The 21,376-nt window shown below is 37.0% G+C and overlaps 1 protein-coding gene across 2 annotated transcripts in view; it reads right to left on the bottom strand.

The window, feature by feature from the left end:
- Positions 1 to 16,097: 16,097 nt before the first annotated feature.
- Positions 16,098 to 21,376, bottom strand: part of TLE1 (TLE family member 1, transcriptional corepressor) — a 72,954-nt gene continuing 67,675 nt past the window's right edge. For both annotated transcript variants that reach the window (XM_066568824.1, XM_066568825.1), the window contains exons 17-20: positions 20,167 to 20,314; positions 19,618 to 19,768; positions 19,120 to 19,196; positions 16,098 to 18,936 (exon numbers count right to left, since the gene is read on the bottom strand). In XM_066568824.1, the coding sequence (XP_066424921.1) occupies positions 18,829 to 18,936; positions 19,120 to 19,196; positions 19,618 to 19,768; positions 20,167 to 20,314 (484 nt within the window). In that variant the 3' untranslated portion in view covers positions 16,098 to 18,828. The remainder of the gene's footprint in view (positions 18,937 to 19,119; positions 19,197 to 19,617; positions 19,769 to 20,166; positions 20,315 to 21,376) is intronic.

Here is a 21,376-nt window from a genome sequence, read left to right as displayed (position 1 = left end):
CCTCAGGTAATTCATCATCACAAAGCATTATCTTTTTGAAAAACAAACAAACAAACAAATGGAAATCCAACAAAAGAAGGAAGTTTCTCATGTGTTTTTATACCACTCTGAAATGCAATTATGAATATTTCCACTAGGTCTTCAAGAGACCCCTGAAGAAATATTGAAAATAAAATAGATATAGCTGTTTTGTCAGGCAGACCAGGCTTTTAGAAACATGGCACAGAAAAATGTTATAAAATTCCAGATTCACTGCAATGACAGCATTTCTACAAGCTTAAATGACTGTATATTTTCAAAAGCTTACCCCAAAACCCCTCCATCTTTCCATTGTGAGCCCTAAGTTTGAATCCCACATGCTTCTGGGAATATGTCTTACTGTAATGATTCCAGTAACTTGTACTAGGTGTCTGTCTTGCGGTCTTAAGTCTCCTTGTAGCATCTCAGAATCTTCTATCTCATGATACCTGAAATGCATTTGTAAAGATTTTGGAACGGGTGACAATTTTCTAAGCATCTTGATTCCACCTCTAACTCTTTCTGCATTCTCGCACAAGACAAAATTTGCCAGGCTGGATATGAATATCATTGCACAACGCCTTGTTGTGCAGTACTGTCTTGGACCAACACTGAATGTGTTGTTCCCTTGAATGTTTTGCTACTTCACAAATAAAAACACCTTGCAAGCATCAGTGCTTGTTTCTCTTGTGTTATAAAAAAGCTACCCCTTCCATTTATTTCTTTTGTTTTCCAGTAAAAAACCTCAAAACCTTACAGTGCTTAACATGGTCTACCACTCCACTTTTCTGCCAGTTTGTTTAGTTTACTCTAAAGCAGACCCTATAGTCTTTAGCACAAGATGCCTTTTTGGTTTGCTTGTTTCAATGAGTGGAACCTAATGAAATGCTGATTTCAACTGGACAATACTTCAATACTGAAAGCAGCATTTCAGCAAAATAAGTAAGCCCCTTGTTCCAGGTACAGCAAACACTGTCCAAACATTACTATGGTTGATTGCATCTCACTGGCTCATGTGCAAGCAGTGGTCTCTGAATATTAAAGTTCAAGTTCACTGCAGGGATGGAAGCATCTTAGAAAACAGAAGAGGCTTCACTTGAAAATTACCTAATACATATGATGAAAACCCCAGGCATACTCATTCATTGGTGCTAGTAGTTTGGTATTTTCTTGGGGTCTTTTATTCAGATGGAATTTTTTCCCTCCACTAGTAACAGGTATTAGAGTGTCTTTAAAGATTTAATTCTACCAGAATCAATTCACATAAAAACATTTTATTTAGTTTCTCAGAATTACTTCAGCTTTAGCCTTCTTTAATTAAACAAGATTAAATAGGATTAAATTTAAATTGAATTATTAAATAAGAGCCTCTGTCCCAAATTTTGGGTATTTCTGGGAAATCTTTGAAATAAGTTAAGAAGAAAATCCAAAATAACAAAAAATTATAGGAAGAAGAGTCTGGAAGCATGGGTAAAGACATCTATCTTATTTAGGACCAATGATTCTTATTCCATAAACTGATCCAGACATAGGTAGGAACAAGGCAGAAGAATTGGCTGAATACATTACAATTACCACTCCACAGTATTCAAACATCTACATTAATTCCAGACAAAACACAATGTATTAGCTATCTCTAGATACCCTAAGTCAATAATTCAGTGTTGTACCCTGGTGTACTTAAAAAAAAAAAAATAGAAAAGGGAAAGAAAAACTAGATGAGAAAAAGTGGGGGGGGGGGGGAAGAGGGGGAAAGAAAAAGATTAGTTGAATAGTTTAAATCCTTCAAAAATAAAATAATTGGGCACTTGAGATTAGTTTGGCAGACCAAGGCTTTTTAACCTAGCTGCTAAAATTATACTAGAAAAGAAAGCTACAATATGGTTCTAATGAATTCACTGGAGACAGTTTGCATTTTAAAGAAAACATAAACTTGACCATCTGGATTAAGTTATGGCAGATTGCTGAGTATTTTTCTTCCTCCAGTCCTACGTATATGACTAGCAACATCATATTTGGCACAGCAGTAATCTGTGATAGGCTCCATGGCTCTTTTGAAAGCCTGCTGGTACCTGCTCCAAAATTATGTAATTGAATAGGAATCATCATGACAAATGACAAATAAGGAAAACCTCATTTGATAGCTTCTTTTCCTTCAGACAGCCACTATTATTGCTCTTCCTTTTCAGCAAGTACTATCTACAGACACCCAAGTCAATGTATGAGGCCATTAGTGTCTAAAATGAGTATTTTGCACACACATGAGCACACACACACAAGATTAGCACCTGCCCATAAGATATATGTTATTTATGAGCTCCTAGGAGAGTGCAAAATGTGCCTAGTTCAGAATAACTTCTTTGAATTTATCACTCTTTCTCCATTCTCCTCAAGAGAGATGGATGTTCCACTTTTTCTCCCTACTCACCTGAAAGGAGGAACACACAAGCTATACTTGTTATATTAGGGTTAGCAAACAACAATGCAGAAACCAACAATTAAAGTACACAGACAGCTCATATGAAATCCTGAACTAGGAGAAAGTGTTCAACAGCTACTGAAGCAGCCCAGTTCTCCATTTAGCACAATATACTTGCCCTTCACAAAGCACAACAAAATTATATACAACTGATACCCAGGTCATGCTCATCTCTAAAAACTTTTAAACTTTCTTCCCTGGAGATGAATTTGCTGGCTGCTAAAACCAAGAATTTTACAACCCTTTTCTTAAACAAAGATTGAAGTTTCAAACACACTTAAATTAAAATTTGCAAGGATAACAAAATGAAATCCTGTTTGAAAGACAGGAAGTTGAGCCTTGGAGTTTTTCTCAAAGAGAAAACTCCCATAGCGTATTAAAATACCTGACCCTGCAAAAGGTAAGCAGTGGCAAGAAGGATGTATTTACTATGTCTTGAGAACACAGAACAGGTCGCCCCTGATTTCTGTTTGCACTGCAGTGTACCTTGAATCTCCTGGAGCAATTTTTTCACCTGTGTCTGCAAGCTACATTATTCACTGTGTTTCATCTTGTAGGGCACATTTTGCATTAGCACCAATATCCTCACACAGTTTTTGTTCTGTGCTTATTACACTGGGAAAACAGTATTTCTGCATCACAGGAACTTTAACTTACACTTGACAACTAGCAAACACAATCTGTACAGCTCAATGCCATTGTAGAGTACATAGTGTCTAAGTGGACAAGAACACAATGGATTTTAGAAAAGCTGAAGCTACAAATAGCTGAATAAGGAACAGAAAAGATCTCTTAGTATCTCCTCTGGTCCATCATACTGTGTCCTGAATACATGTGCATATCTGAGCACCAACAGGAGTGCTGAGTACTCCCAGCCCATCTCCATTAAGCATGCCCAGAGGAAGATCACCATGAAAAGACTGCTGTCCTTTTGAATCCACAGTTTGCATTAGTATCACTAGCCAAGCTCATTCCAGTGTTCCAAGTTAATTTTAATGTTCCTGTGACTGCTCAAGTTATACAAAGATCTTTTGTGACAAATTGAGCACAATAAGAGCTTTCTAGTGCTTTTGCAGTTCACCTGCAAAAGAATAAGTCTTTCTCCATAAAGTCAATGCCGCATGAAAGTGCTGCATTTGAAGTTAAGGTAGAGTCATCTCAGATGCTTCATGGGAGGGAGTGATTTAGAAACAGAAGAGTTTTAACAGTTCTCAAGGATGGAAACCACAATGGCATTTTTAAGATAAAAATTCCTTCTTCATATAACGAAAGGGGAAAAAAACACGACATAATTTTACAGCCCACTCAAGATTGAATCACAACCATGGAGGAGTTAAAAATTACCATTTTTTCCCCTACTCAAGAGAAAGAATGGTCCACAAATCATTTTTCCCATCAAGCTATTTCTGCCGGACAGGATAAGGCACATCTCTTTGATCTGCACAGGAAATGGAAAAGAGGCAGCAGTCCTTACTCCCAATAGCATTTTGAAAAAATCCCAAAAAAACCCCAAGCAAAAAATCCTCCCCAAAAAGCAGAGAAGCCATAATGTGAATATGTAGGCACTGAAACACGTTGTCCAGAAAACATTTGGTATCTCTATTCTCAGAATTAAGCAAAATCCAACTGGACAAGTCTTAAGCATCTCAGCTTTGAAAAGGAGCTGGCAGAAGGTGAGAAGTGTTTAAGACAGACATCAGCATAAGAATTATCTTTCCTCCTTGGTTTTATTCAAGTAATGAATAGATACTAGGGAGCAAGAACAATATATGGAGATAGGGGCCTACACTAAGTAAATGAAGTTGTTTTATGGGACAAAAACAAGAGAATTGGCTGAAAATTAACTACATTTTAGCAAAGACTGGCATTGATGTATAATATAGGAGACCTACAGTGGCTGTGAAACGTGTCATCCTCCCCTTGGTGGAGCAAGTAGGTCTAGGGAGAAAGGCTTTTTTTCGAGTCAGTTGTTTGGTTTGGCTGTGGTGGTTTTGTTGTGGTTTTTTCCCAACAAATTTCCTGCTGGATGCCTGAATTGTTAGTTATGAGACAACCTCCCTCCACCCACAGCAGGAAATAAACCACATATTGATTGCGCAAAATGACATTCATTGCAAAGCGAGCAGAAATGACAAGAAAGCTCCTTCTGCCTGTACAAGCAGATACTACCCACTGTTGCCTCCCAAGTTGCCAACATCCAGCAGACTGAGATTTAAAACCATTTTTAACTAGTTTCATCTAAAGAGGTTAGTCCTAATTTACCCATTCATGCAGAATAGTCCAGCAGCCCAACCCAACACACTCACCACATGTATTCCTCAGAACTGGATATTTTGCTTATGTGCAACTCCAAGGCAAACAAACACCGAGGAGAAAAAAAGAGTAGAAGAGTTACAGATGTTAGAGAGATCCTTCAAATCTCCAATTAGAGACACTGGAAAAAGGAAACACTTCCTTTTAAAAGCTCAAAACTGAAGCAGAAAATAAATCAATGAAAGTAAGATCAAATTAAAGCTGTTCTTCTAGAAGGGAAAAGTTGATTGCTGTGGAATACTCAGAGAATTGCTCAGAGCTGAAGCTGCTCTTATTGTTTAATTTCTGTTTTCTTTCATTTTGCTTTTGTAATATGAATTTCTTCACAATGGTGTAGCAGCAAACTACCTCCCAAGGAGCTGGACAGACAGTCAAATAGCTGGCAATGTTTTCCTTTTGATTTAATGTCTTGCTCAAGGCATATTTTCAGACTTTGGATGAAAGCATGGGAAATTGCTATTATAAGTCTTTGACCTCTAAAAGCAGTGTAGTGGGGAAGACACTGCTATAGTACATATTGTGAAACATTCCAAAGCAACATGGCAGAACAGTATTCTGTCAGTACACATGAGCATAACAACTCACATAAATATAAAACCCACTTTCAAGGATTTCTATGGTAGCAGATCTAGAAAAGCTACAATAATTTTGAACAATACCTGTGGTTTTCTGTATTATTTGCCAGATTTCAAAAAGTTAAAGAGTAAAGAATTTTCAGTAAGATTACCAAAGGATTTTTTTTTTTTTTATTCTTGGAGGTAAATGGCATACAATGTTCAGCACCTAGTGACATGGGCCTGTATTACATCAAAACAGGAGCTTGTAATGTCATACTATAGTTATGTCATGCTAAAAAAGGCAGAGCCTTCATCTGGGCAAATACCTGATCTGTTTCTCACTGTATATATCCAGGTTTTACAGTCTCCAGCTTGACTGATCAAGAGTTAATAATCAACATACTTGTGCTGGGTGTTTTCAGTATTTTTTGGATATTGTGCTCCTGAACAGGAAGGTGAAATTCCTTACAAGTAAGATGCTTTCCTGGTAACAGAGAGGACCTCTGAGGGTACTTACCTACAGCTTGTTTTAATTAGAACAATTGCAAGCAAGCTGTCTCAACCAAGAATGCTGAAATCTCTGCCAAAAGCACACTATACTTTAACCTGGTTGGTAGCCATTACCTGGTTGGATAAGACCATTCCTCAGGAACTTATCAAACACACAGATAAACATTTGCTTGGTTATTTGCTCTTCCACTGCCTTCTTTCCTGAGGGTACTAAGAAAACCAATAGTGTGTTCCAGCTTTCCCGTACTTGGTTAAATGCAAACATAATAATCCACCTGAATATCTTTAATCAAGTAAAAAGTCTTGGCTTACCTTCTTGATGTTGCATCTTCATTGCTGCTCAAGTGTGCTATTTCTAATGTATCTCCATTTCTTCTGTTAATGGAAGTCTTCCCTGCTGGCAGAAAAACAATGTTTTTTTCCAATCCAGTCCACAGTTACCTTCTTTTCCAGTAAAGAAGGCCCAGATAAAGGCCTTTGCCCTGGCTGGAGAAATGCAGCAGAGCCAGGGTGTGCAATTCCTTCCCCTCAGGTACTTCAAATCTACTGCACAGCAGCTTGCTGCAGGGAGGTGAGGGAGATGAGAAGTTCACTATTAAATTAGTGGACATGCCCCAGGTGGAAGTTGCCATGACCAACCAAAGACGGTGTCACCGCACAAACCCCTTCACTCCTGGGTTTTTTCTTCACTTGTCCCTGGATCATCTTGGACAAGCCCAGACCCCCCAAAATACTTGATGATGGGACTGTAAATTATTTATTTAGATATTTTGGGGCTTATCGTCATCCAAGAGATTTATGCACAATCTTTTTATCCCAATTTCCCACTGCTGACAGTCTCCTCCCTTTTTTCTCCCAGCAGCCCTTCTCCCAGCAGTCCTCAACAATTGGTTCCTCTCCAGCGCCTCCCAATTTCTCAGCTTCTTGCCCAGCATTTCAGCCCCAGCCCTATCTCTAACAGCACTGGGGCTGCCTGAGCAAAACTGAGGCCAAAATACAGATACCACTCTGCATACACACTGTTGTTTACATTTCTCTGTGACCAACTTTATGAGGGGTCCACCAGAACATGGCACCTCTGCTCCTCCAAAACTTTGCTAGCTCTATCTTGGAGGCCACTGGTATCTCCCAGCTTATGGTCCAGTTGATTCAAAAGGGGGGCTTTGCTCTTCATCTTCATTCCCTCCACCCTATTTCAACTACCCCCACACCATCCCAGCATGAAAAGCCTTTAGAAGGGCTGTAGTTATGCTATATGCTTTCTTAGTGCCTTTTTATAGCAGAAAATTTAATCTTTGACAGAATATAAAATAAAAATGTTGGGAGAGTTCAAAGAAATAAAAGCTTTTTTGCTAAATGGACCAAGCAATTTTGGATTTTTTTTCACAGTGTCAGATTCTTCAGAGAAAATGGTGGGGACTTGGTTTACTCTCAGCTAGAGTATCAGAAAAGTATGGTGCAGGAGAAAGGATACTATCACAGAGTTCAGGAATATTCAGATACAATTTTTTCATAAAAATTAAACACCCAATAAATGCCATTGATAAAGAACTTGAAAAAAAATCTGAATTGTTTCAATGAATAACCATGAATATGATGTCTTGGTACAATGAAAAGTTGCAAAACAAACAGGTAAAAATTTCTGCTGAGGCTAGAAAAAAATGACACTAGCAAAAAAAAAAAAAATGTTCACCAGCATACAGCAGTAAATTAGGACCATTCCATGGTTCTGCACTTGGAATATTGGAAATTTGAACAGAGATGGTTAAGAAAAAGCTACATTTCCATACTGTGGCAAGTGAGAAGCATTACGTAGGAAGGCATTATTTAAAAAGTAAAATCAGACTAATTAAAGGACTTGGATTTTGTTTTTCAGATGTGTTATTGGTTGTAATAATGCATTCTGAAAAACACGGTCTGACAAAAGTTGGACTGATCAGAACTTAGACTGGCAACAAACTCTCTTTGAACTAAGTTTAGTGTGCTGTCTTTTGCTGGAGCTCATCAACTGTTACAGGATAAAGGGTGCTATTTATGGTTTGCACATCTTTTCCAGTCATTAAGTGTTGGCCAAGAACTGGTTTGTCAGGAGCTGGTTTTTCCCCTCTGCCAGTCCTCTTTTATACCAACCAAGTGTCCAGAGCAGCTTTTGGTGCACTCCAAATTCCTCACAGCCCAGTCTAATTTTGGTTCTTTCCATAGGAAAGTAAGAGCTTGCAGCTTTGAATTTATGGAAAGAAAGCTTCTGCCTTTCATACAGAATGATTAGTTCTCTTTGCTCTGTGTAGAATAGCACGCTTGGCCTCAGAGTATGCATGCAGGTAACAGTGTGCATAGTGCAGCCAGAAGAAATGAAATCCTGAATACTGTATCACCCAATTTATTTTGTCTGCTTGTTACAAGAAAAGGCAAATTCAGTGATTAGCCAGGAAAGATTTTCTGTGTCCTTGAAATGTTCTTTGCTCATCCAATATATGTATTGAACTATACAAAAAACCCAGTTTGTTACTAAATGGCAAGGTTTATTTTGAGAATGCAATTAATATGTAATACCTTGGAAGATGAACAGCTATTGTAAATACAGAATAAAGGCTCAAGCACCACAGCTCTTCTGTTTCTGTATTTGTGTTTTACAAGAAAAGACACACAGCACTAAACTGCATAACTTACTTCCATAAAAGGTGCTATAACTAATTTAGAAAATCAATGCCTCAACGAATTAGCATTTCAGACTGACATATGTGTGCATTCATGATCATAAGAATTCAAAGCAGCAGTCCAGAGAGCCCCATGACATGAAGTTCTCTTGATCCCCTTCAGCTGTGCTTTGAACTATGTGCAATACCTTTTTTACCCTGCTGCCTCTGCCTCAGCTCCATAAGGCAGGCCACTAATTTTCTCTAATCAGCAGTGTGAGTGTTTGTAAGCCCTGCTAGCTCATTTACAACAGTGGACACTAATACAACAGGAAATGAACCCACTGGTTTCACTTAGATCCCTGGGCAGCTGCCAGTTACCAAGAGATCTCGTCTGAGTTTGAAAACAGCAATGCTCTTGATTGCAAAATGATTTTTTCCCTGCTGCTGCTGCCCTCCTCATATTCGCTTCTGATCAATACACCATTCTGATTTACAACCACATCTTCCTCAGGAGGCTTTGAATCAACTAAGTACAATTGCAAGCTCAAAGAAAATACTGACATTTATTTTTATGTTGCAAAAAAACCTAACTGTACATACCCCCTCTCTCAGAATTCACAGAAAAGTTGAGTCTTTTATTGAAAGGCCCTATAAAACTGAGGTAAAGTACAAAATTAGAAAGGTAGCTGTAGTAGAAATGACAGAGGATGAAACTCATTGTATATTACACCATAAAGAACACATGGGAATTGGTTTAAACATAACAGAAGTGAGCTTCCTAGCAGCAAGGAATTTAATGCTAAAATCTGTGATAAGTAATGTGTATTCCATGGCTTTTTACAGTTCACAGTTACAGGACAAATCAGTTCCTTTTCATTGTAACTGCTCCAAAATCAAATGTATATTATGTATATACAAATAGAATTAAATAGCCAAAAAATTGTTCCTAGTCTGACCAAGACTCACCTGAGCAGAGATACCTATTAATATTTTTGCAATTAGCTTCATAAATTACCTTTTAGCTTTGTCACTAAACCTTTGAATTTGATATGTACTAACATAATTTAAATACATAATGGGTTTTTTCCCATCTGTACAATGAAATTTGTGTATAAGGCTGCAAAATGTCCTCTTCCACCTTCCAATGGGAATGAGAGGCAGCAGAACCTGCTGCTCATACTTAAGCTTCCTGGAACAGGCTGACTACAAGCATAGCTAGGATAATAATTCCTTCCCTCCTTCAACCACACATAATACAGTCTTTATTCAGCAAAGTCGTTTCACACCATGCCAAAGGTCAGCTTTTGCTGTATTAATAGCTGTTCTGGGAGGATCAGTGTTGTGCTATCCTACATTTTTTCCCAGGTCTGGAGATGCAATTTCCTACAATCTGCAGGCAATTTCCCACCAATTTTCTTGGGGAGCTAATAGGCTGTGACAGGAGATGGAGCTAGCTAGCAGCAGGCGGCTTCACAAAAGACAAATTGCATCTCTGCCACCTAACTGGGCAATCTAGAAAGACAGAGTTTATAGCTTTGTAGTGTTATTGGGCCCCATGCTAACAGTAAATTGTTCAAGCTGCTATCTGAATTTCATATTCTTTTCCTTCTGAGTTGTTACCACCACATATCACTTTGTAGCACTTTTTCTACAAATGACAGTTAGACACAGATCATGTGTGATTACTATTTTAACTGCCTTTTAACTAGACAGGCCCTGCTAAACAATATCCACATCAGAAACAGAGAAATAAACAGGCTCTCTATCAAATAGTGATATTTTGATTATTTTTATATTTGTTAAGGTTCAAAGCAGACACCTATGGGAAGGGATTAATTTTTAAGCTAAATTCAAAGGAAACAGATGAAGCAAACTATGGCAACATTAAAACTGAGCACACCTACAGTGGTAAGAAAGTCCCACTGATATATATAGTACAAAATGAAAGCAATAAAAAACCCCCAAATATAACTGGCAATTTCTCCCTCTACTCTAGCAGGTTTTGAAACCTAAGAAGTTAACCTGAACATTCAAATCAGTTCAAAACCATCCATACATTTACCGTCCAGATTTAAATTTAAGTAAGACTAGTAAAGCTCTAAGAATGTATTGTCATATCCACTTTGATAGAAATGAAACGGATTTAAAACTGCTCACCTCACCTAAGATTACAAGAAAATTTAATAACTAAAGAAAATGATTCAAAGGCACATTGCACTAGCAACTATTGCAAGTGGTATCTGTTACTGTACTTCCCCTTACTGTTATAGCTAACCCAGGGGATAAATACTGTAAACACATTCTGTTACAGAACCCTGTATATCTGTATGTTTTCTTCAAAATATAGAAGAATACATTTCTGAAGGCATGGACGTTATTAAAAACAATTAACAATAGCAATGAAATTATTATAATTAGCAAAATTTGCAAGGTTAATATTTTTCCCCTTCCCCCCTGCCCAAGAATAAATTAGGTAGAGTAAAAACAATCCGATCTAAATTATTGCTGTCCACTGGGAGACAAAATTAGTACTGAGATGTATAAAATTTTACTATAATTCAACCCTAAGGATTTTTTTTAATTACTTAAGTAATGAAAAAATGTAAAATTACAGTGAACAAAGTGTTGAAATATTCTAACATGCATTTTGAAACTCTCACATTTAAACCACTTGTCATTAATATCCCCATTTCATATTTGTGGTTTTTAATAAGTTACAGCTAGATAAGATACTGAAGAACCAGGAAGAATTATAAATAGAATACCAGGTCAATAACTTGTACTCAACAAAGAAGAGTATCTACATAAACAAATTAAAAAAGCAATGAAAACCATTCAAAATCCAGAAGTATTTCCTTTAACAGATTCACTGATAAAAATACAGGAGTATCAGGACTTGAAAATCTTGAATTTGACAAATGAAAATCAATGATTTATCTATACAAGTCTATAAATTTCTTGAAGTACACATTCAAAAATTCAATTATATCATATATTTGTGAATATTCACTCAACTGCTGTCAGAAATACACATCTCACATATGTAACAATCAGAAAGACAAAGAAAAATTAGAAGCATTATGTATGTATAACTCATTAAAACATCTCTAGAGATCTAATGTGTATCCAGGAGGAAACACAAAGGAGCACAGTAGTAAACTGATTTCTGTATGAAAAAGGAAACTTATTCCAGTAAGTAAACTTAATGTGGCCACAAAAGTTGAATCACTCCAAAGTTTTGTTGCATGCATGGCATGCTAAGCAAAAACCAGGCTGACATTAAGAACATTTACATACTTAACAGCAGTGTTTGGCTGATTCATCAACAAATAGAAAATACTTTGAATTTTCAAAACCATTAGATTGTATATTTATTTGAAATCCAATTTTAAAAAAATCATTTCCAACTGCAGAAAAACCCCAATAGCTGATTATGTTTTAAGAATAAAGGGCATCTTCACTGGTTTGCAAAACTTTTTGCTACAGCAAACCACAAAATAAGAGTTATTAGCTTATCATAATTGCAGACAGGTTTTAAAGTAAGGGGGTAATCCACTGTGGATCGCTGAAGGAAGTGTGACAAAGACTCTGAAATGAGCAGATGGATTTTATTTTAAACAAATTAGGCTCACTACCAGGAAAGTAACAAGGATTTCTCAGTTTCCAACTGCTGTGGGTTAACTTTCATTTATGACCCCTTCATTCTGCTTGTTAACTTTTTTAAACTGCCATTAAAATCAGTGCTCAAAGGAAAAACAGCATTTATTGTTTGCAGTTACAGGCTATCATCTCCATTTTCTATGTTAATGACAGAGTATACAAAAGGGATAATGATAACAGTATGTTTGATTGCTTAGTCTCCAGACTATGTGTTATTTTACCTCAAACTCATTTTTGGCAGAAAACGGGTTTTGAAACAGGGTTTGAGAGATACCTTTATGCTGTGAATATAGCAAAGGCAATCCTTGCCAAGCTGAACACAATAGAAATGTTGAGTTCCTTGCAGCATCTCTTCTATAAATCAACATAACCTTAAAAATATGGGCAAAATCACATGTGAAATTATAGGACAGGAAAAATCTCATAATTTTATGTTTTACCTCAGAAGCCATCACAGAATTTTTTCTATGAAGAGTCAACTATGCCAAACCAGGAATTCATAAACAATGAAAGTATGATTATAGAATAATGCAGCTATCCTATATCTGAGTACTTCCTTTAGTAAGGGAAATCATTACAGCAGACACTGCCCAATATAATTATGCAGCTATCCACTAAAATATTCAATCAGATTTTCCTGTATACTGTATATCATTAACAGGCAACTAAATTCTTACTAATGCATAGTAGAGCATAGAGCCAGAAAGAACATGGACTGTTGTTCAGCTTCCCAGAGGGAACTGTGAGACCCAGATCTAATAAATATGGGGGGGGGGGCAAACCCCAAACCCCACAAAAAACCCTGCTCAGATTTGAAAATGATAACTAACATTTGTCACCACAACAGACATTTTTTGGTATTCAGTTTTCTGAGCAGCACTTTTAGCCTCAAGGAAATAGAAATCCAGCTCTCCCAAGAATTAATGTACCACAGAAGCAGTAAGTTCTTGCATCTTCAACAACATTCTGCCCTCTGAAGACTATTATTCATTCTTCTGATTTCCCTTCATGTTTTCTTGTTATATTCAATTCATACTTTTTAAAGTAATGTCAGAAGAAAAAAAAAAAAATCAATCAACAGAAAATAGTGAAAACCACAAACCAAACCAAAAAACCCCCAAGCCCACCCATGTGCTTATATATGTTCAAAACACACTTTTTACTGATTTAGAAAATGTTTCAGTGAGTGTTTGAGCTCTCCTATATAGCTAAGCAGAAATCCTGGGTAAATTTCTCAGAAATGTCAGTAAGATAGACCCATAGGACAGATTTTTCAAGCACCCAGTTCTCACATGTCTGATTTCCCTAGCAAAATCTACCACACAGCACTAAGCACTTAAGTTGCAGTGGGACATTTGGGAGCATGTTGCTGAAAATGGGATTATCAAGTGCTTGGAAGCGGATCTTGAGCTACAGAAATAAAAGGTAATGGTAAATTTTGAGAACTGGCTGGGAGTTAATTCCCTTTTCCTCTCAGGATGAGATGACTAGCTGTTTATGGATATCAAAAAAATGTCCACTTCCAGTTCAAACACACAACTGAAGGGTCCTTGAATAACTGCAGAAATATTTGAACAACTTTACAGAGAAACAGATGTCAGTGAACTCTCTGACTGAAATCTCATTCTAGGTGAATTGCGTAGATTGCATGTTAGATTACACCTAAAATTATGTGCTTCTATGTTCTCATTTCCCCTTGTCCTGCAGTGTGACTAGGTGTCCAAGGTGACTAATGGCGTCCTCGTTTGTGTCAGCAATAGTGTGGCTAGCAGGACTAGGGCTGGGATTTTCCCTGTCCCTGGAAGGGCTTCACCTCAAATCCCATGTTCTGTTTTAGGCCACTCACGACAATGACATTGAGGTGTGTTCAGAGAAGGGCAAAGAAACTGGTGAAGGCTCTGGAGCACAAGTCTTTTAAGGAGTGGCCTAGGGAGCTGGGATTGTTTAGACTGGAGAAAAGGCTCAGGAGAGGCTTCATCACTCTACAGCTCTCTGAAATGAAGTTGTAGCAAGTTGGGTGTCACTTGGTCTCTTCTCTCAGCCATAGGACAAGAGGACAGCTTCAAGCTGAGCCAGGGGAGGTTCAGGTTGGACTTCAGGAAGAATTTTCTCATGGATGAAGTTGTCAAGCATTGGAGCAGGCTGCCCAGGGAGGTGGTAGAGTCATCCATCCCACAGGTATTCAAGAAATGACTGGATGCAGCACACAATGCTATGGTTTAGTTTACACATAATGTTCAGTCAGAGGTTGGACTAGATCATCTTGGAGGGCTTTTTTAACTGAAGTGGTTCTGTCCATGAATTTCTGTGCCATAACTCACCTGCATTCTGGTGTTTGTCAGGTTTAACTCTGAGTTACTTCACCTTCCCCATTATGTAATGATGTCTGTCTGGCCAGATAGAATGAATTGGCTGGACTCTTACATGAACCTACATTCTCAAATTCTTTCTGTGTGCTTGTGGTAAGAGAAAACCAAAATCCTTCAAAGAGACAGCAGAGTTGGAGTCAGTCCAGATTATCCAGTGAAGTGATTTAAGGAGTAAACACTTTATCAGTAGTGTGAAATCAGAAGTCTGTACTCCTCCTTAGCCAAAAAACTTCAAAATCCACCTTTCTTAATTAATAGAATGGTGGAATTTCCCCATCAACTCAAAATTGCACCAATATAATAGAAAATATGAAAGACTATTTTAACTAGACTACATAATCCCATGGGATCCTAAGTGGGCCAGCCATTCCACAAAATTACAAACAAACAAAAAACTTTATCAGGAATTAAACACCAAACAAAAAATCAGTTTGTCAATCTGAGTTAAAGCTACTTGAGTAACTTAGAAGCTTCTGAAATTCTACTTGTATCACCAATGCAAAAATGTGACCCAAAAATTATGGTCAATCATTCATACATAGATTCTACATTGATGTTTACATTAAAAAAATTACACTTGTTTTAACAGTCTGTGAAAATGATGCTCATTTAGTGGTCTCTCTTTCCTTTAAAAGAACAAAGGCCTTTGAAATGCCAAATGAGTTAGAAGGAACTAATGTAGATGAAAATTCTCTCTCAAGACACCAGTAGCATGTAGGCTAACATGGGGAACTACCATTGCTTGGATTTATAATCAAAAAGAAAATCTGACACACTGACAAATACATTGTGTGGAATGATATCATGACTTTCTGCGCAATTGATTTATGAAGGGTTATACCAAGTGTACATATACAAAATATACATATTAAAGCTGACAAAGGATTTTGTTCAGTTGAATTGGTATTACCACAAATCCCCTCTTCATCAGTTATTGTTTGCACTGACATCCAAAATGTCTTTTGTAAGGACTCCCTGCTTCTATCCAGAACTGGCATTTGCCAGAGTGCCATTGAGACATCTCTGAATACTGAAGGCCACCCAGCACACAAAGACTGTCCCAAAAGGGACAGTTCCTTCCCAAAGGAATCTTTTAGGACTGTATTTAGGTTGACCCCCCACAAAAAAAAGGAATTACCTATACAATAGTTACTGGTGCACTTCTCTTCCCCACATGGTTTCCCCAGTGCCTTTTCTGTTACTGCTGATCTTGGTTAGACTGTTTCTTCATTCAAGGAGCAATTATTTCCACCCACTACTTTATACAGGGCTACAAGAACTTACAGAAGTTTTAAGCTTCACAAGTTTTACATCTTTTAGGTGATTGCGTAGACAGATATGCTAGAAGTTCAGCAAATATATCTTTTCATTAAAAATTACATCTGCAAGTAGAATATGCTTTACTCTCTGACAAATGAAAAGGCTCACAATTTTATAAACATTAAGTGAAATCTGAAACAACAAATGGAGAGAACTATTCATCCACAAGTATGGATGATGCATCCAGAAGCTTTCAGATGTATCCACTAATTTTCAGACCCAAGGCTTATGATGGGGGAAAAAAAGGAATTAATTTCTTAATTACAATCAAGAAATACATGTTACAAATATGATTAAATTCATGTACATAAATTTCTGATTCCATAACTGCTCTGACACACTGTACATTCTAGAAGCCAAGAAAACAAGGTATTTTATGATTCTCCTGACACTATGATTTTGAACCTCCTGATTGACAAGTGTGATGTTGCCAGCAAGCGCTATGCCACAACATATAGCAGACCAATTACACTTGTGGGGTCTTTTTTAATTGATATAGATGCATAAGAATACTTGCATTCTTGGCTCCTCTGATGTTGACTTCAGAGAACAGCAAAAGGATACCTATAAAGTAAAAGCTAAGGTGACAGCAGTCTGGCAAAAATCCAAAAGATCCTAATTAAAGCAATTTGCCAGTGCTGCTAAAGTTAATGATCACTGCCAGAACCAGATGTTCAGAGAAATTTCAATATGAAAAGTGTAAAAATCAAGTAATCTTGTAAATACTCTTGTTTTAAAACTTTTCCTTTTAATATGGCATAGCACTTCCCAGTATTTCAGCGTAGCAAATACAGTTAATTCTCTGAAAAGCCTGATGATTCTGCTTTTTGCCCCACCATGTCTGAAAGCAACATGACCAGCATCTAAACTTGTCTATCATTTTCATACAGATACAAATTAACAACTAAGCAATCAACAAAGAAATATATGGATACATATCAATACAATGCTAATTTTAAATTTCTAGGAGACAGGATTATCCTGAATGGGTAATATTTTACATTCTGGATGGAATGTTAATATGTTAAGGCTATTACAGTTTTAGATGCTATAATTTGGTTTCAATAGAATGGTCATGTAGATCAAAAGGAAAACCTGTGTCTCTTCAGACTAGAAACTTAGATAAAATTTGCCCCCAGATGAAAAATTCTTTTTCCAATCAACGCATCTGTCAGTCAAGCTTGTTTCTTCCTAGCTACATGTCTTTGAAAGAGCAGGGACATAGGCCATCGTCAAATGCTAGCAAAATGAGAAAGCAGCTCTTCTTCTGTCTGCTGGTTTGTGTAATCTAAATTAATTGTTTAAAGACATCCTTCTGTTCACTGTACTCTCCATTAGCAACAGAAATTATAAACAAATTACAGAATGTAGGAAATATATGGCTCCCACCAGTGCAACAGCAAAGTTTGTTGTCTAGCACGCAGTGGTAGAACACATTAGACTGAAAAAATAATAGTTAAATAAAGTGAACACATTCCCTCCTCATCCATTGCTCTTGAGTACACCAAGAAAACTTGAAGATGCATAGCTTTGGTAACTGGCTGCTTATCATGGCTCTTCACAGATGTCACACAGTGATGCAACAATGGAAAGGACTCACAGATTGCTCAGCATGAATACATAGAGCCTACAGGCCTGCATAACATGGGACACTCAGGAAAATTAATTCTAATTAATTTGTAGAGTGAATTAGTTAAAAATCAAAATATTCCTTTGTCAATATTCACACAAGAAATTAAGAAGCGATTTTAACTTAGTTCAGATTAATTCACTTCACTTGCAACCCTGCAAGTATTTAACATCTTTAAGCAATCCCCTGTAAACTCACACTTTTGGTAATTTAGTTAAATTTACCTGAGTATCTAAGTATAGACAAAACTTTAAAAAGGAAATGGTCATTAACTACCACTTCTCTGTAACACATGAAGGATGCAACTTCTCTAATCACAGACATCCTCATATAACAAATAGAGGCTCTGATGTACTTAGTTGAAATGTAGTCTCACATGAATTCTGTTCAGCTGGGGGGGGGGGAAAAAAGGACAGGGAAGTCACTCCTCTTCAAGAGAAATGACCAAATGTATTATGATCAGGCACATATTACATGTATCTGCCAAAGAACATATATATGGGACATCAGAATAAACTTAAACTGCACAGCTTTATGAAATGTTCAATTTTTATATTTACACTATAATTAGTACAAAACTGCCTTTAAGTTTTCTTTAGAACAAGACAATATCTACTGGACTTGATATCCTAGTATGTCAAATCAACTACTTTGAAGTATGATAAAGGAGTCTAAGAACAGTTATAAAGAATAAGACACCATTTTCAAACTATACATAGTGTTTGCTCTTGCTTCTAAAAAGGTACTTATATCCCCAAAAGGTTTTTAATTTTAAATAAGCAGGGCAAGCAGGGAGGGGGCAAGGGGGAAGACTGGTTGTTGGTACTAAAGCCTTTACTGTAGTAAACTAAATATATTTACAATTTATACAAATGTTTGACCTTCAACAAAAATACAAAAACATATCACAAGATGCAAAACCAGGAAACAAGTTCATCTGAGACACTGCTGCTCTACCCAGGACAGAATGCAACTTGAACTGCAAGGAACAGAAAGGTATTTATCCCCCATATTCAGGCAATGAGAAAAAATTGCATGAGGTCACAAAAAGAAAAAAATAAAAGGCTCCAACGTTCTTCAGTAGACTTGGCTTTTAAAAATTATGTCAAAAACCTAGGCTACATTTGTCCATCTTGCCTCTGTGTTCCATCTGGTCCACGTAGTCAATACTTAGTTGCTGGACGTTGCCTTCTATTTTGAAAAATCGGAGTAGTTTCATGGCAAGTTCTGGAACCTCAACACTTTTGTTCCTTTCAAAAATTCAAAACCTTTCTACTTCTACAAACAATTTTGGCCCAGTTCAACCTCTAAAAGAATATCCCCATCATATTTTTCAGTAGATAACTTCATAGACTGTAGCTTTTTTGTCTCCAGAGCCAGTGACTATATACTTATCATCCACAGAGATGTCACAGCTAAGCACTGATGAAGATTCTTTGGACTAGAAGAAAAATAGAAATATATCACATCATTAAAAAAAAGTCTGTGTACCCTTATTCCATCATCTCATTTTAGGTAGATCACATATGTGAAGATAATTGAATCCATTCCTAGAACTCTGCATGTTTTTTTGTTTGTTTTTTTTTTTTTTTTTTTTTTTTATTAAAAGCAACATCATCCTCACCTGGAAGATACTGGCTCCATATGGAGTTCTCCATGCATTAAGAAGGTTATCTTTCCCAGTACTCACAAACCATTTACCTAAAATATAAACCAGAAGGATTACAGAAACATGAAAGAGCCATGGACAAATTTTAGGTTTTCAATTCACATCAATGAAATCTGTTAACTAATTGCCCTTATAAAAGCTCTTACTACAAATCAACGCAGTACTTTCAGTTACAATCAGTGTGGATGCTCAGCACGTTTGCAGTGTGTTACATACTAGGAAATCCCTAAACTTCACAACAGAAATAGCTTTTTACACATGAATCAATCCTCACAGCAGCCTCTAGACAAACAGATGGCTGTTTGTAGATAAGTGCATTTGAATTCATAGAGCAGAGCTATTTATGCATTACTTAAGAAACTGAGATGTAATAGCTAATGACTATGAAATAACTAATCAGCAAAACATGAATTAAGTGCTCTGACCTCCAGTTCTATGTTCAGGGCAACTTACCACAGTAAGCAAACTTGAGTGACAATACACAGCTCTCATGAAGGTGCAGTTGATACTTGTCTGGTTTATTTACATGTAGCACTTCGACATTGCTGCTCTCCATTCCCACAGCTAGCCATTCACCAGTAGGACAATAACCAAGGGAAAATATCTGAAAATTATATCATATTTACACCTTTTAATTATTTTCCTAGGGATAATTTTTTCTGCAGTTAAAATTATGTGGGAAAGGGGGGTGGGGAAGAGAGAGTGAGAGAGATAAGGTTAAATTTACATAGTTCAATATCAAAACTGCAGTTCAGAATTCAAGTAACTAAATAACCCGTTTTTACATATTAACTTAGAAAAATAGGAAAAGAGTAGTGTCAGTCTATCATTTTCTTCTGTAATCTAAGCACATAAAAAAGCTTCAAAATATTGTGTTGAGTGCAGCCAAAAAGGAAGCGAGGGAGCAATCTGCTAGTTCTACTGGGCTCAGTCTTACCTTTGATCCTATGGGTTTCCTTCCCACCCCACATATTGCCACAAGCTGTAGGAAAATCCAGTTACCTGTGATGTGAAGTCGTGCTGTTGTAGCTGTCTCCCTTCTCGCAAGTCCCAGGATCTGACAGTGTTATCCAAACCCCCTGTCCAGAGCTTGGTACCATCATTAGAAATGTCAATACAGCTGGCTCCATCTGTGTGGCCCTGGAATTGCCTGATAAAACAAACCAGATTGAATAATGATTTCCTGCCAGAGCTCAAGGTAAACACTGTTGTGGTGTTAGTTTTGGACTCTGTACATATGTTATCTGTTCTGTGTCTGATGATGAGCAAGAAACAGCCTCTCACTGAGCATTAAATACCAGTATTAAAAAAAACATTTTCCATGTGCTAGAGAAATGATCTGCATCATAACTAGCTGAATAAAGTAAAATATTTCCTATCAGGTTTTGAAAAAAGAAAACACAACAACAAAACCCCCAAAAAGCCCATACCCACTTGTAAGAATATTAAAGTCCAGTAACTACAGTTAAAAACCATTTAGGATAACTCAGATAAAATTGAAGCAGTCAGACAATTAAACCTCCAATTTCAGAAAACAGCTTCTGTATTTTTCTTTGGCTGCAAGTCAAGAAGATAAATAACAAGTAGATATACTAATAGAAAGGGATCCAGATACAGATTCAGATAGTTAAACACAAGCATTGCTGAGTCACAAAGTTGCATTCTCTGTGGCAGGAGATTAAAAAAATCTAAATGGAGCAGTTTTATAACCTTCTCATTAGCAAATCTCAGCTTTCAGCAACCAGAAGGTCATCTCAACTTTTTCTTAATCCTTTGGCAAAAGCATTCTGAAGCTCCTGCATTTTTCATCAGCAATTAGCTTTAGCAAAGTCCTGTGCCTCAGTGTGAAAGGTGGAGGGCGGGTGGGGAAAAGACAACTAGCTTGTGAAGGAAGGGTATGAATCACCAAGAGCTGCCACAGAAAGGTCACACGGCATGTTTTGTTTAGTAGCTCTGGTCTCAAAATTCCATGTGCTATCAACCAGCAAGATCAGCGTGCAAGTGGTGGGAACACATACAGCAAACATTTAAAAAGCAAGACATTCACAGATGTGTATAGATGTTGCACAGTGCAACGTTACAGGCACTAAGCATGCACATGATAAAGTGAAAACTTTATGTAACTAAAATTGTATTCATTGACCTAAAGTTCAACAGAAAGTAAAATTTACATGCACATTAACATGACTCTCTGTATGTAATTTTCAGCTAA

This window comes from Molothrus aeneus, chromosome Z (genome assembly GCF_037042795.1).
Source record: "Molothrus aeneus isolate 106 chromosome Z, BPBGC_Maene_1.0, whole genome shotgun sequence".
In the NCBI taxonomy this organism is placed as follows: Eukaryota; Metazoa; Chordata; class Aves; order Passeriformes; family Icteridae; genus Molothrus; species Molothrus aeneus.
This window is presented reverse-complemented; position numbering and strand designations above follow the sequence as displayed.